Here is a 16,657-nt window from a genome sequence, read left to right as displayed (position 1 = left end):
TCGCACGCTCGCACAAGCTTTCAAAGAGGAGCACATTCATAAGAGATTGTTCCATTCTTTTTCTTTTTAAAAAAAAACTTTTTTTAAGCCAACAATATTCAAGCAAACAAACACACCAGCCAAAGGAACAAAAACGATTCCGAAGAGCTGAATGAAGCGATCAGTTAACCATTTCTGTGTCTGCCACTCCCTCTTCTGGCAACAACTGAGATCAGAGCGTTTCTATCATCAGAGCCTTGTGTTTGATATGTGTTACAGTGAACGCAGGCACAGTTTCTGAATGCAAATTCTCCTCTAAATTACAATTATCGAAGTAAAACCTCTGAACTGTCAGTCTGTTACAGATCAGAAGGGTCAAAGAGGTTACACATGAAAAATGTTGAGGGGGAAACCAGCCTAAGACAAAGGAAGGAACCAAAATATCTGGAGTCATTTGGACGGTCAGCTTCTTCCAGAGGCTAAATGGTACAGGCTTTATATGGAATTCCAAATCCCATTTTCAGAAGTCCCAAGTTTTTCTTTTTTCTTTTTCCTTTTACAGCAACAACACACACACATCGCTGACCGGCTTTATTATATGTACACAGTGTAGATCTTTGTGCTGGCAAAACACTGAAAACAGATGGACACAAATGACTTTTAGAATATATGTGAAACAGGGTTGTAGAAGATTCTACAATCAGCAGATTAATTGGTGACAAGTGAGGGTGTCATGATTGGGTATAAAAGAGGCCTCCACGAAATGTTCGGTCGTTCCAAACAAGGATGGGGCATGGATCACCACTTTGAGACTAACTCTATCAGAGAATCATCAGTAACTTCTGTCAGTGTCAGCAGAGCATGATTTTATGAAACATCTCAAGGAGTCCTCAGGCAGAACTGCATAAGAAGCTTTAATGCCATCACAATCATTTTGCCCACATGGTCACTGGAGTACCTTGAAAAATCATTTTTACTCAGCACAGTCAGCAGAAGCATCCAAAAATGTAACCTGACATTTTATTACACATGGAGGAAGCTATACATGACCTGTGTACAGAAACGCTGCCGAGTTGCCTGGACAGGAGCTCAGATGGACTGAAAGACAGTGGACGCGTGTTCTGTGGTCAGACGAGTAGCGTTAATGAAGAACCCAACTTACAGTTATCTACTCTGACCACAAGATGGCGCACTGCCCTCAGAAACAGCTGTGGCACCTTCAGTTACCTTCTTGCTGTGTTGTCTTTCAAACTAAAACAAATATTCAGATTAAATCATTGTGCCACACCACTAATAGTGCGTATATTCAGTTTGTAGTTAGTTTAGTTGTTCTGTGAAAGTTTTTTCTAACTATACATTTAATTTAAAACTCACATTCTTCTTCTTTTTTCTTTTTTTTTTGTGACATCCTGTCTATCACCAGCCAGTGAGCCAGGGCCAGTAAATGGGCTTACGTGGCTCGGGGTGGAGCCGCTCTGTATAGACCCTACTTGCATAACATGATATAGCTGATACCTGAGAACCTGTGCCAGCTCACACAGAGCAACGACAACTCAGGACTTCCCTTATAAATCATGCTAAGTTCTCCATTGTGCAGCTCCCCTGCCAGTTGGCTTCCTTTACTTGCAATTCACCTGAAAGAATATCTATCCAGTCACAGGTGGAGAAGAATCCTCGTGTGGGCCAAGGTCAGCTCTTCTTAAAACTAAGGAGAGCAGAAGGGCTTAACGTCTTGTAATCAGATCCCCTATAGAACAGGGAAGAGTGACACCTGCAGCATGAGGCCTGAGGACTAAACAAAGCCTGGTTTCTGCTGCACTTACAGCCCATACAGCTGCAGTATACACCCTGAATCAGAAAAAGTTGGGATGGTATGGAAGATTTTTACATTTACTTGAATTTTTACTCAATTGCAATAAGTGTAAATTCAAGTTTTGTCTTGTCAACCTATTTTAATATTTTAATATACATCCTCTTTTGCATCTCAGATCTGCAGCACGTTCAAAAAAATGTTGGGACGTTCCAGTTTATATGTCTTTGTGATGTTGCAGTTACTCTCCACAAACCCATTCTGGGCCATGAAGAATTTCAGCTGTTATTTTGTCCTATTCTTCCTGCAAACACATATCCTGCTAACATTCTCTGCTGAGGACAGGTCAGGACCACAGGCAGGCGGGCCAGTCCTGTACCTGTACCCTCCTTCTCTTCAACCACGCCTTTTTTATGTGTGCAGAATGTGGTTTTATATTGTCTGGGTGAAAAAATGAGTGATATTGTTGCTAATAAAAGTCTGGAAGCTCCGACCACAGAACTGGATTCCACTGTGTGAGCCCAGGGAAGTCAACGTCTCTTCTGGACCAAGTTAACATGAGACTTTTTTGCTTTTTTTTTTTTTTTTGCTCTGTACAGTTTTAAATGGCTTATTTTTTGTGTAGCTCTGCATTGTTGTGCTTGACAAAGGTATTCCACAGTAGTCCTTGCCCGTGTGGTTAAGTCAACTACTGATAAATGATGTTCTCTGGGGGATCAGAGATCATGGCTGTCCAGCGAAGGCTTGATCTTTTGCCCTTTACATAATGAAATTCCTCCAGACGGCTTGAGCGGTTTAATGATCATTTGTACTGTAAAAGGAGAAGTAAACAAATTCCTCCCCAACTTGCATTATGGAACATTGTTTTTAAACATTTCACTTAATTTTTTATCACACATTTGGAGATCCTCGGTCTCTCTTCGCTCGTCAAAGACTCAGCCTGTCATAGATGTCGCTTTATCCTAAATCATCATTACATCACCTGTTTGAAATAGCATCATCATCATTTTTAACTCATTGTTTGCCCTAAAGTGCCACCAAAACATTAAATATCTTGAATCCATACTTTCTGCAATGGAATAAAAGTCAGAATGTGTTTCTCTGCTCGTCTCCACTCTGTACAATTCAGCCTGACCCCGAGGTGTTGGAAATGCAGTGCATGGCCTTGGTATTTTTAGCTGAATCTCATGTTTTGGTAGAAAACGGATAAAGAGCCACCACATCTTGAAGATTAACTGTGAACTCAGCTCAGTATCTCGAACTCCTTATCTTGGGCTCACACATATAAACTTGCTCAAGTGCAGCCTGAAAGGAGACAGGAGAGGCAGTCATTGGTCCTTTTGTTGCTAATGTCCCCGTGTTCTCTGTGTTTTTAAAGATTTATTATCTTTTTTTTGCATTTTTCTGATTTCGTTTGGCCATCTGCAAAGCCTGGAGGCAAACAGGAAATATGGGGTTGGAGAGGAGGATGTTGATTGCAGTTATGTGGCACGAACCGTGTCAGTTCAGCAGCTGAGGCGCTCCTCTGTGACGTGTTTTAAAGCAGGCTTTAAATAAGGCTTCACAAGTGTGTGTCGTAAGTATACTTACCTGTACTGCTTCAAGCCGAGTAGTCTGTACAACATGGAATCAAAGTGAAAGGCAATAATGTCAACAGCTGGAGTAAAAACTCATTCAAATGAAGTGATAACGGCTCATAGCGTCATGGATAACTCTCCAGGAAGGGACCTTATGCACAGAAGTGAGTGCAACAGGTGCAGCACCATGCACTAAAATCAACCTGTCAGCTGGGAAATTTCATCTCTGAAACTGCAAACAGTCTCTCTTTTAAAAAAAAAATGAAATTCACAATGGAAAAAAACCCAGAAACATCTTATATGCATGAAATTTCTTTTGAGTTTGAACCTTACTGTTTTGTTTTTGCTCAGATTCTGCTCCTTCTTTCTTTCTGAAACACGGGTAACTGAAGCCACATGAGGTGTTACCTTCACATCAGCTTGGCCTGCAGTCGAACTTCTGTGAAATTACCCAAAACCGAGTTAGGATAATATCAATGATCTTACCTGGAAAATTCCAATACGTCAGTTTAGATTGATTTAAAAAGCCCGGCAGAGGGCGCAGCAGAGAGGTCTCATGGAGAGATTGCCTCCCCAGAGCCCAGACCTCAGCATTACTGAGGCAGTGTGGGATCATCTGGACAAAAGGCAGCCAACATCCAAAGAAGAGCTTTGGAATGTCCTTCAAAGAGCCTGGAGAACTGTTTCATAAGCTTGGCTTGTCTCAGAGGGTGTGGGCTGTGTTCACACCAAATATTGACTTTCAAGACCATTAGAATTGTGCAAACTCTTGTTTCCACATTTTTCAATAAAACACTGCACCTACTTCCCGTTTTCATGACAATATACAAAGAAATGATGGGTGGAGCAAGACTTTTGCACAGTATTGTACATGGTGTGAGGCAACATTTCAGCACCGTGACGATTACATCAGATTAGACATCAGATTGGCTCTATGTAAATAAAACTGAATTGAATCGGATTGAATTAGGTTGCTCACAGTCAAGAGAGAAATTATGATAAAAATCTCAGTTTTTCCTGATTTTATGAGATTTTTGTGTTTTTGTAGGCCGTGTCGCTGTTTTTGTTTCATCAGTGTTAAGATCATCCGACGGTGGCTCACCTTCTACATGTGCAGCACATCCTGAAGCCCTGTTTTCCTGTCTCTGTCCACAGTGATGGTGCATTTAAGGTTACACGCAGGCCTACAGCTGTGAACTTCTGCCTGAATGCCTCCCATGAGGACACAGACAGAGCACGAGAGCCCCAGCAGCAGCTCAGCGGGCTGGTGATGCTGTGCAGTTATGCTGCAAGAAACCAGAGCCGAGATTCAGCGTCAACAAGCCCAGAGCACTTGACGCCACATTATAACAGATATAAGTCTCTGTTTGAAGGCGCTGACCTCAGAACCACCCTCCCGTGGCTATGACTGCCTCCTTACAGTCACGATGGGTCACAAGCGAAGGCCAGAGTCCCCACAGTGATCAATATCTGAAAACTTGACTGAAACCTTATTCATAAACGCGCTTCACAACAACAGTTTGTTTTTAGGAATCACAAAGACAGGTCAGTGATAACAGAACTCATCTGAAATCAGACGTCCAAGGTTCAGTTGCCTGTTAAACTATATGTGTCATCAAACCTTCATTGAGGGCCAAAAACTGAAGTATTGCAGTGGGAAAGGTTAAAGGAAGCAGCAAAACTGGGAAGTCTGATTCAAATGAGTTCCGTTTTATTTGTATAGCGCCAAATCCCAACAAATGTCATCTCAAGCCGCTTCAAAGATACAGTCCAGTTCATTGTAATACAATCTTAATGCAATCAAATCAATTCAACGTCAAATTAGTCCAATTAATGCAAAGCAAATTAAATAGAAAACCTTTGCGAAGTTGTCTGTTCTGTGGAGACACAACAGTGGTTGGTCCCCTGGGTTAGGGGACTTCTTTAAAGATCCAATCATTCGTGCGTACCACAAAAACAAGCAGGACAGATATGTCTCAGTTCCGCTCAGGTCCAGGGTGGACTGCTGGCTGTGTTTCAGCTGCTAAACATTCCTGACGGTGCAGACGGAGCAGCTGTGCAAACGAGAGCTCCCTGGAGGGTTGGTCTGGGCCATCAGCCAGTGGCTGCGCTGACGGTTGTCACCGTACGAATGCATCTGAAGACACGCGGTGTTCTGCACGAGATGTTGGCCCCGAATTATCACCCTCCACAAAAAAAGTAAACCACTTTAGTGTATGCTTATATTCATATGAATGGGTCAGAATGTTCTCAGAAATCTAATAAATACAACCTTAGATGAGCAGCAACACATGAACTATTAAACAGTGTCATAATTTATTTGACAAAAACTTGAAGTGGTGTGTAAAACTCAATAAAGTTACATCCCATAATTCAACAGCTCGTAGCAGCAGAACCTTGACGGGACTTTTTGCGTGTCGTGTAATCACTCTGTCACTTCATTGTGGAGGGATTTTGGAGCACTCGTCTTTACAGCATTTGTTTATCCACAACTCTTTAAAGGTCTCACCGCAGCAGTTCAGTCAGGCTGAGGTCTGGACTTTCACTGGACCATTGCCACACCTTGATTCTTTTCTGTTTCACACATTCTGTAGATCTGCTGCTGTGTTTGGGATCATTGTCCTGTTTATGATCCAGTTTCAGCCAAACTTTATCTGTCAGACAGATGGCCTCACATCTGACTCTAGAATACTTTGGTATCCAGAGGAGTTCATGATGGACTCAATGACTGCAAGGTGTTCAGGTCTTGTGGCTGCAGAACAAGCCCAGATCATCAGCCTTCCACCACCGTGCTTGACAGCTGGTATGAGGTGTGTGTGCTGATATGCTGTGTTTGGTTTCCTCCAAACGTGCTGCTGTGCATTATGACCAAACACCTCCACTTTGGTCTGGTCTGTCCAAAGGAAATTGTTCCAGAAGACTTGTGCTTTGTTCAGATGTAACTTCACAAACCTACGCTGTGCTGCCATGTTCTTTTTAGAGAGAAGAGGCTTTCTCCTGCAACCCATCCAAACAAGCCATACTTGTTCAGTCTTTTTCTAACTGTACTGTCATGAACTTTAACATTTAACATACTGACTGAGGCCCGTGGAGTCTGAGATGTAGCTCTTGGGTTTTTCCACAGTCTGACCTTGGGGTGAACGAGCTTATCAGCCCTCAATACTGGAATCTGTAAGGGACGCAAACAAACATGATCTGACAAACTGATATGGAAAACTGACAAATACACATGCCAAGTTGAAAAAAAACCCGCAAACCACTGAACCAATGCTCGCAATATCTCCAAAATGCAGTAAGTACACATTAACATGTTCTAAAGTAAGCTGCAGTCTACACTGAACATACTGGATTGTTCTTTGCAGCAAATACACTGTAATTAGTTTATAATAATCACATGGCAGGGTGTCAGGGAGCAATGCAATCATTGAAAAATGAAAAGGGAAGAACGGGCCCTTTAACACACCTTTTGAAACTGGTCTTTTCAGCCACGCAGGTTGGAATGTGCAGTTAACCCCTAAATGAACACGGCCTGAGGTGTAGGTGTATGTCTTTGTCAGACTGTGAGTGAAGCCTATTTATTTTGTGAAACACCGCTGTCGACCGGTCACCTCTCACACACAAAGAGATCGGAGCAAAAACTTTTTCAGACATAAAATGAACCCTTGATGGACTGAAAGTAAAGTGCTGTAAAGAGAAAAAGGAATCTTCTAATCAGCACACAGTACCTCATGGTAGGATGATGCAAGTATCTTAAAGCTGCTTCCTCATGTAATCCCAGACTGATACCATGATGTTGCATCAGCTCTGTCGGGGCAACACCATCTGTTGTAGGATGATGGTGCTTTTATGGCTCTGGCTCTGGTTGGGATGTGTCACCTCTGCATGGTGCATTACATGTGTAATTATGTTATTGTGAGGACTTCAAATAACAGCATTAATAACCCCAGTCCATGGCCACAGACAAGAGCGCCAAAAACGGTGACATTACATTTGATTTTGCTCAATGTCATGACTCAGCAACAATCCATAGCATAAAATCGTTGAGTCATGCTGTGCCTGTCTGTTGTGTGGGAAGGGGCGAGCGGGACCGAAGGGGGCGGGGTCTCCGAAGCTGACGCCCTGCCATCGCGACAACCTCCAGTAGAAATAATTCTTGGCTGGCTCCGAATGACTTCTCTCTCTCTCGTTCCTCAGCAGAGCGGAAGGAGCCGACCGTTTCCTGACGCAGGTCGGTCCACGCTTTCAGGAGAGGAGTTAACGGCGCCGAAAACCGACACAACACGTACCTGTCCGTGTGGCATGTGACAGCTCGCGAGCGTCTTGTAACGTGAAGGAGAAGGAAAAGCCGGTCGGCAGGAAAGGGCTCGACCTTGCAGAAGGGATACATAACTCTCCGGTGCTTTCCCGGTTTCCCGTTACGAAAGAGATGGAGCGGCTGTGCGGACCGGAGCTCCCGTTCTGGGTGAGTACGTCTCCCGTCGCCGGTGCCCCGTCGGCTCGCGGGGACCGTTGCTGTATATTTCTGAAAAAAACAAACGCAAACAAAATAACTGGCCCCGTGTGTACTTTGCGTGCAACCTGACAAGGTTGTACGTGTTAAGTCTTTTGTTTTCTTTCCGGGTAGCCGCTCAGAAGTGCAGTAACTGCCGTAGCTAACTATAAATACCCCACTTAATAGCAATTATCGCGCTAACGAGCTCACGGTTGATGACATGCCGAATTACGCACTTTGGGTTTTCCTCACAGGAAAGATTGCTTCCTCGGGCTAACTGTTTACTTTAGCTAAATGCCATTATTGTGGGCTGGTTTTTCGGAAACGACGGGGTCTGTAAACTTATCTTACAGTTTGCACCCAGCGGCTCGAACAGTAGAGATAACACCCTAATGTGTTGGGTTAGGGTGTTAGTGGGAAATGATTAATGAACTGCACCTAGAGAAAGACACATTGATCACGCTGTGAACAATTCTGTCTGCCGATTAAAGGCGCAACAGTCGCGAGCATCATTTCTGGCAACACAGATGCACTTTAGGTCTCGTGAATATTATTGGAAATGTTAAATACATTTATCCATGGCTGGACTACCGGTGACACATATGAAACATCCAAAGAGGATACAAAGAAAAATGCTTCTTTCTTCCAGCTTTCCTACCGAGGTCAGGAGTGCTGATGATAATACACTCCCACCGGGGCCATGTCCTGTGTTGTTTCTTACCTTTCAGGTACTAATGCTTCGGTCTTACATGCTGTCGATCTGTCACAGCCACGAACACGATAGCAACTCCAAAAGTGCACGATGCTGTCCGTGTGTGACCGCGTTTGCCTGCACGAGCCCTGAAAACGCAGACGCCCCCGCGACAGGTCACTGGTGGATGTTTGAGTTGGATGCAGTGAATGCACCAGCCTGAAACTGGGGACAGTGGTCTGTCGAATTTCACAGCAAATGATTGAAAAAGCAACGTGTGAATGTTGCGGCGGAGATGTGCCGCACAGGCTCGTGTTTATTTGACCTGCGCAGGATGTTTACAAGTCGATTTTTCGTAATGTTCAGTGTTTGTTGCTGCTGTTTTTTTCCCCCGGAGTAAAGCCACCGATAACGAGCTTGAGAATTGAATCGGTTTGGCTCTTAACAATTGCAGCTGAGCATTTAAAGCTATTTCTGAGGGATTAAATGAGCTGTTCTATTAGACTAGAACTATTAGACTATCCCATATTTTTGGCCGAAATGCCACACTCAGTCAACACTAAGCAACGCTTAAATATGGGACATTCATGGTTACCCAAAAAGGCAACAGACTGTGTTTTTTTGTGGTTGTAATTGATATAATGGACTGGATATCCTTACCGTAAATAAACCTCAAGGAGTAAAACAAACAAACAAACAAACAAAAAAAACAACTGAGGTGGACATCCAAGAAAAGAAAAACAAACATCAAAAAATGGAGAGAGCGCTTCTTTAGGAATTACTTTAATATTGGGAATATTATATCATATGTGAGCGGATGCCAGTCAGTGACTTGAATTTATTGTTAACTGACTCAAACCGGAAACAGTGGTGAGTCGCATCATTTTAAGGATTTCTAGTTATTTTTTGGTGCTACATTTTAAAAGCAGGATTTTATTTTATTAGAGCAGAGCGACCGCCTGAAAATGCTCAAAATACTGCAGTTTGACACGTCGTCTTAATGAGCTGGGTTTCAATCGCAGTTTCTGACGCGTTTAACTGTTGGACAAAAATATGTGAATGAGAGTAACTTTATTAGGAATTCGACTGTAATAACATATATTCACACTTTACCATTTTTACTAAAACATGGAACCCTTTGAGCATGCTGGAGTGATTCCATTTCCATACAGACCAGTTGGACTGACACGTTTACACGCATTCGGTTCTGTTTTGACATACTCAATAATTCTACTGTTCTAGTGTCATGTAAAACATGATCAGTGTGAGCTCCAGACTGCTTCCAACTTGTCGTCCTCGTTGCTAACGGAACCTGAAGAGCGACAGCCTGGCTGTGAGCCGTGGATGTGATAACGCTCTCGGAGTCCTTTTACATGGAAGAGCTGCTGAAAGAAAAGCAGACTTTGTCAAAGGTGATTTTATTCAGACAACACTGCATTTGTAAAACAAGTACTTCAACAGGTTTTATTTCAGTTACTGTTTCTCACTCGGCTGTGTTGTCCCTTATGAGACTTGGCTGACAGTAACACCCCCCCTCCCACCTCAAAGAAAAAAATAAGGCCTAATAACGTGTACTTTGCTACAGAGCGCGGCTAACATACCGGCAGCGGCTGCGGTTCTTTGCTTGTCTCTGCCATGCTTGTCACATTCTCCTCCCCATGTGTCTGTTACCTGCTGGCAGCATCTCCAGCTGTACGGTGAAGCTGGAGGAGAGGACTAAACATGCAGCTAAACATCCCAAAGAGCTCGATTCTGTCTGCTAATACAGTGATTTAATGTCACACTTAAACCCACTGGAAGAGTCTGATGAAGCTCGACATTAGGAGCGAGCTTTAAAGGCACTTTGTGGTTGCTTGTGTGACATAAATTTTTGCCATCCTCACCTGTTCACGAGGGTCCACCAGGTCTCTCTCCCACTCAGAATGACAACATGTCAGACAAAGAGCTGAAGAACAACACGGATGCTTGAAAGAAATAAAACTCTGAAAGCTCTGTTAAATCCACAATGTGTTGGTCTGGGCTTAGGGACGACTTCATCTTAGAGAAACTCCTCTCTGCAGCTGCTTTGGATCTGGCAGGATATTCTGGAAGACCTGGCTCCGTTTTCAGGCCATCAGAGGAGGTTTAAACTAGCTGCTGCCGTTCACGTCCACTTCAAACAAACGGGAGACATTTGTAATCCCCAGGACTCAGCAGTCTGTGTTCAGTGCAGGTCAGGATTAATGCTAAAGCTTGTCCAAGGCCCTAATTTACAGTCTTGTTGTTAGTGAAATGTGCTCCATGTAACCTGCGCTTTTAATCCGTAGCCGATTGCTCAGGTTTACAGAAGTGAAATCTGCATTGTGTTGCTCATTGATTCGTTGGTTCATTTATGAATCAGGCTTTTAATGTTTTAAAAAAGTCCCATGATACTCAAGCAAACATCAAGCACCTTCTGGAGAAGCTGTCTTCTTGTTTGGTTAATTGATGAAAAACAAACACTCGACTTTGACACATTAAGAGTGTTTCATCTTGAACTTGGAGATGATGTCACAATAAGAGGAGTTTTGACCTAGGGTGCTCAGGCAGTGCGCACACGAACAGGCTCATCCAAAGCCTATTTATCAGCAGCTTTATATACCAACAATTCAGGCTGTCAGCAGCAGCTTGGATTACAGCTGAGAGGAAGAGCAGGAGGACTCGCAGAAGTCTGGAGCTGTTCACGTCTCGCGTGGTTCTCAGTGTTTGAATGCAGTGAAGCTGAATAGAAACGGCATAGAGCAACATGTTGTAACTGAAGAAGTCATCATGACACGGAGCGTCGGGTGGGAAATTTCACTTTTGTTAATTGAGTTACATTTTTATCAGTGCTTTTGTACATTCAGGAATATGGTGCTGCTTCAGGTCTTCACTCAGGGAATGAGCTGTCAGACTTTAGGTAATCAAATGTTGTTCTGATAAAGAAGTGTCTGCTTATGGAGGGAATTATTTACGATTATTCCCCTCCCAAAAGCCTGTCTGCATCTGGAAGAAGTGCTCCTCAAACGTTCTCGTGTGTCTGCTGGCAGCACGAATAAAACAAAAAGTACCAGGCCCTGTTTCCTGAAAACTGGAGCGTAGAAAGAACCCACGTGAAAGGGAATGAGTCATTTTTAAAAAGAAAAACTTTTAAAGGTTTTCACAGTAATTTGAGTTATCACTCGTGACCACAGACTTGTGACCACACCCCCGATTTCAAAGAAAAATTCCCAAATGCAGAGTGCACTTCCTTAACTGAAAGACTGCTTGCTCAGCATAAAACCAGGAATTGAAAAGTTGTGAAGAATTGTTTCAGGCTTGGCTGCATGTAAACCCGTGAGGTCAGTGACAGCACATCGTTTTCAGACATTTAACATCAGTGTTTGACCCTTTATCTGTTCAAGGGTGGGCTGCTCTGTGACATATTCCTTCCTGAGATTCAGTGTGAGTCTTCTAGTCTATCCGTTAATCTGCTTTTAAGGAATTCTGTCAATGAAGAGCACAGATCCATGAATAACCTCGCTAATGTTTTCCATGTTGGTGCCTAAGTGGACATAGCCAGCAGCTGTTCCTGTCCCCTGCAGTCTTTATTGTCGTTTGCCTCCCATTCAAAGCAGGCAGCTTTTCAGTGTAACAGAGAACAGATGGAGAGTACTTCATAATTATCTTCCTCGATCCTTTCTTTGGCTTTCTGAGCGCTTACCAGCATTTTGAAACCTCCATGATTAAAGTATTAATCTAGATCCCCAAAATTCCATTTGCAGTCATTGCTCTACAAAGGAGTCAGTGGAGTTGCAGAATAAAGTGAGATTCTACCACCACAGTCACACAATATTTTGTCCCCAAAGATCCAGACTTTTTATAGTCATTTAAAGGTGATCTTGCTTGAAAAGAAGAGTGGGACGTGAGTCACTGTGGTGTGGTTAACAGAAGAAGACGACGAGGAGGGAGCAACATGGCTACATGCTAGCAAACAGATAGCATGGAGACGAGTAGAAATTAGCTAAAGCGTGGTAATTACAACGGTGTCAGAAGCTCCTGACAACCAAACATTACCTTCGCCACCACCCCCGTCCTTTACTGGGAAGTAAATAGCTTGTATTAACGATGTGAATGAAGCTGATGTTGTTGCTGTAGCTTTTCTCAGCTGATTGCCAAAGCGGTCTTGCTGTGTGTTAGCACATGATGTGACACTGAGCCTCATCTGTTTGGCATGTGTAAATAACCAAAGAAGAACAGTGGCAGGGTTTTGTGTTGGAACCCTTCAGTGAGCCCGGACCTCAACATTATTGAAGCAGTGTGGGATCATCTGACAGAGAACGGAACAAAAGGCAGCCGACATCCAAAGAAGAGCTTTGGGATGTCCTTCAAGAAGCCTGGAGAACTATTCCTTGGTAGCTGCCAGGTTACTGATTTTATTCTAAGCTAATTAGACTTGCTTCTGGGAGGTAAAAGTGGCAATAAATCAAACTGTGAATGATAAAAAGGTTTGTCTGAGATGGTTCAGGCTGTGTTGAAGAATGAACCGTGTGTCTGCGTTCACGTTAGATACATTTGATGTTTGCACGTTCAGAGAAATCACTTCACCCATTTCCTGTTTTCCTGGAATCATTTTAAGAGATTTGTGGCTCATGAATGTTGCACAGTTGCAGAAAAGCATACTGATACTGAATAAATGATTTGACAGTTTGCTTATTGTCACCTTTACTTGCCGGCTGCCAGCTCGGCTAACTGTGAATAAAATCGGTTCCCTGGCAGCTAGCAAGAAACAAAGTACTTCCATCAACGACTCTTAAGCTCAGCGTTGCTCTTTAAATCCACGACCAGGCAGCTTTACATTTAAACTTTAATAGTGGCACAGTGTCTTTTGCCATGTATCATGCAATAGTGTGCAATAGCAGTCAGGTTTGACCTTACAGATGTGTGGCTACATTGTGGTTGTGTCTCTCTGTTTTACTGCTGTACTGGTTGCTTAGGCTAGCTGTAAAAGCATCCAGGGATTCACCATGACGTCTCACCAGGCGATTATGCAGATGTGTGGCGCTGCTGCTGTGGTTAATCATTGCTGTACAGGCTTTTGTTGGATGTACCTTCCGTCTTATAAAACCCGAATGATTTCCAGACGTCAGATCTGCTGGGGCACTGTAAACCGTGTCAGCGTTGGCTGTCAGTGACGAAAGGTGCGTTAAGAGGTCAAGATGGAGGTGTTAAATCAGAGATTACATAAAACTATGTTTCTATCACATATTTCTGCTCTACAACAAGCAGACAAACGCACAGCTCTTAAGGATGAATGTTAAGTTCTAATTTTCTTACTGTGGCAGGAGGTGGAATAATATATGTTATGATCAGATTTCCTTCATTTAATCAGCAAAAGCCTGTAGATATGTACGTACAGTTATGTTCTCATCACGTTTTTTTTCAGCTCACAAACACAGACCACAAAGATGATACAAATTAAATAGCATCATTAATCTGACTCAATTGGATTAGAATGAATTTGACTGCGTACAGTTTGACTGCAGCTGAACTTTCTTTGTAAAGTGACCTGAGATGACTTTTATAAATGAAACCGAATTGAACTGAACAACGAGCACAACCACAAAAAGCAGTACTGCGAGCATCGTGGCATTCCGCGGATTTCTTTCAAAGTAGTTGGAAAGTGAAAAGCAACCGTTAGAGAGCAGAAGTTTTGTGAGTGCACAGGCGAAAACTGAGTGAAGGAGAAGGGCTCGCACTGCAGGGCAGCTGTATCTGCATCTGAGAGACATAGTTCTGAGTGTTTTTGTGCTCAGTCAGGGAGAACGATAAAATATCTGAGCACAGAAACAACTAAATCCTGTTCAAAGATTGAAAAAGTATACTCTACATGTTAATATATATATATAACAAGATGTTTGTTCCAGGTTTTCTGATCTGCTTCCCTGGAACTTTATAGTGATTGGTGAAGTATTATGGTGCTTGTATTTAAATCAATTGACCTCTGCGTGCTGTTGCACCATTGCAATAAAAACCTTTGATCAAAGAAGCTCTGGGATTTTTTTTAGAAGATCCACTGATATCCTCCAAAAATTCTAAATTGTGCCTAAATCGAGAAGAAACGCATGTTTCGGGACCATCAGCGCATTGATTGTTTTCATTGTAATTAACTCAAAACATCTTGGTTCTTTATGATGATCAAATGTTTTGAAACTCAAACGTATTTGATTTGTTTATTTTTTTTTAGTTATTTCCCAGACAAATGTTTGACACCATCAGTGCACTTAGAATGTGTTCAGGCAAACTGCTTTACCTTCACATTTGTACTCTAGAAACGATCACTCGTCTTCTTCTTTTGAAGAGATTGTGTGCTTTTTATGTATCCCATGGATACTTTCAACTTTAACGTGCCACCGGGAGCCAGTTTTCTCACTTATTCGAGAGAGGAACTGCTGGCTCTACGAACAATGGGACGAGCCGGGTTATGACACCCCATCCTGGCAGAGCTGAGGAGGAGTACCAGGGGCTGCAAAGCCGGGGCTAAGCTAAAGGCTAAGCTAGCGGACAACCGGAGGCGCTACAAACCGACGATTCCCTCTGTAATCATGGGGAATGTGAACTCTCTGCCGAATAAGATCGACGAGCTGTCCGCACTGAGGTGGGGGACTCATCATGTATGTCAACAACCGCTGGTGTAAACTCTGTGAAGACGGTGTGGTGTTGCCAGGACCTCGAGCTGTTAGCTGTTAGCCCGCGGCCATAACCTCTGCCGAGGGAGTTCAGTCACCTGATCACCATCTATGTTTACATCCCTCCGAGAGCGGACGCAGCCACTGCCTGTGAGAAGATCCACTCTGCCACAGCGAGGCTACAGACACAGCACCCTGAGGCTTTTATGATCATCTCTGGGGACTTCAACCATGCAACTTTGGACTCTACTTTGGCTGTTTTTCACCAGGTTGTAGACTGTCCCACATGAAACAACATTACAATTGATCTGCTGTATGCTAATGTGAGGGGTGCATACAGAGTCACACCCCTCCCCCCCCACTGGGGAAATCTGATCACAGCCTGGTTCACCTACAGCCACTGTACACCGCCCTGGTCCGAAAGCTGTCCTCAACATGGAGAAGGCAGACACAGGGAGGGCATGAAGGCAGCACAGCAGGAGGTCAAACACTTTGTGAGGGAAGCTAAGGACAGCTACAGGAGAAAGGTGGAGCAGAAGCTGAAGGAGAACAACATGAGGGAGGTCTGGGAAGGTGTGAGAACCATCACTGGCCACAAAACAAAGACCAGAGCCGTGGAGGCGGCAGTGGAGAGGGCGAATTAACTGAACGACTTCTTTAACAGGTTTGACAGGTTCAACCAGCCCATGCGTTTTCCAGCCGGTGGCACTCACTTCACACCTGATGAAGACGTTGGAGCGGCTCTTTCTCAGCCTCCTCAGACCCCAGGTGCAACACGCCCAGGACCGCCTGCAGTTCACCTACCAGCCAGGTGTTGGTGTGGAGGATGCCATCCTCTACCTGCTACATCACGTCCACTCCCATCTGGATAAGGGAAGAGGCACAGCGAGGATTCTCTTCTTGGACTTCTCCAGTGCCATACCATTGAGCCCCCTATGCTTCAAGATAAATTGAACAGGATGGGAGTGGACCTCCACCTGGTGGCCTGCATCTCCAGCTACCTCACCGACAGGCCACAGTACGTCAGACTGAAGGACACCATGTCTGACACTGTGGTCAGCAGCACTGGAGCCCCCCAGGGCACAGTGCTGGCCCCTCTTCTCTTCACCCTGTACACCTCGGACTTCTGCTACAACTCAGAGCTGTGTCACATACAGAAGTACGCTGATGACACAGCCATCGTTGGATGCATCAGGGACGACAGAGAGGAGGATTATCTGAGTCTGGTGGGGGATTTTGCTGTTTGGTGCCGCACAAACCACCTAGAGCTCAACACTTCTAAGACAGAGGAGCCGGTCAAAGACTTTGGGAGAACCAGACGGAAGCCAAGACCAGTCCTACTAGAGGGAGCTGAGGTGGAGAGTGTGGATTCCTACAAATACCTTGGGCTGTGGTTGGACAATAAACTGGACTGGTCAACACACACCAGCCACCTGTATGGGA

At 44.0% G+C, this 16,657-nt stretch overlaps 1 protein-coding gene across 2 annotated transcripts in view; it reads left to right on the top strand.

The window, feature by feature from the left end:
• Positions 1 to 7,508: 7,508 nt before the first annotated feature.
• The window catches only part of abcc3 (ATP-binding cassette, sub-family C (CFTR/MRP), member 3), a 59,833-nt gene continuing 50,684 nt past the window's right edge, over positions 7,509 to 16,657 (top strand). Inside the window, exon 1 of one of the 2 annotated variants that reach the window (XM_072373850.1) lies at positions 7,509 to 7,828. In XM_072373850.1, coding sequence (XP_072229951.1) covers positions 7,793 to 7,828 — 36 coding nt within the window. In that variant the 5' untranslated portion in view covers positions 7,509 to 7,792. The remainder of the gene's footprint in view (positions 7,829 to 16,657) is intronic. The other variant, XM_072373851.1, reaches the window with a different exon arrangement.

This window comes from Leuresthes tenuis, unplaced genomic scaffold (assembly GCF_036924035.1).
Source record: "Leuresthes tenuis unplaced genomic scaffold, fLeuTen1.0.hap1 SCAF_20, whole genome shotgun sequence".
Lineage (NCBI taxonomy): Eukaryota > Metazoa > Chordata > Actinopteri > Atheriniformes > Atherinopsidae > Leuresthes > Leuresthes tenuis.
The sequence above is the reverse complement of the archived record's forward strand: the minus strand, read 5'-3'. Positions and strand labels throughout refer to the sequence as shown.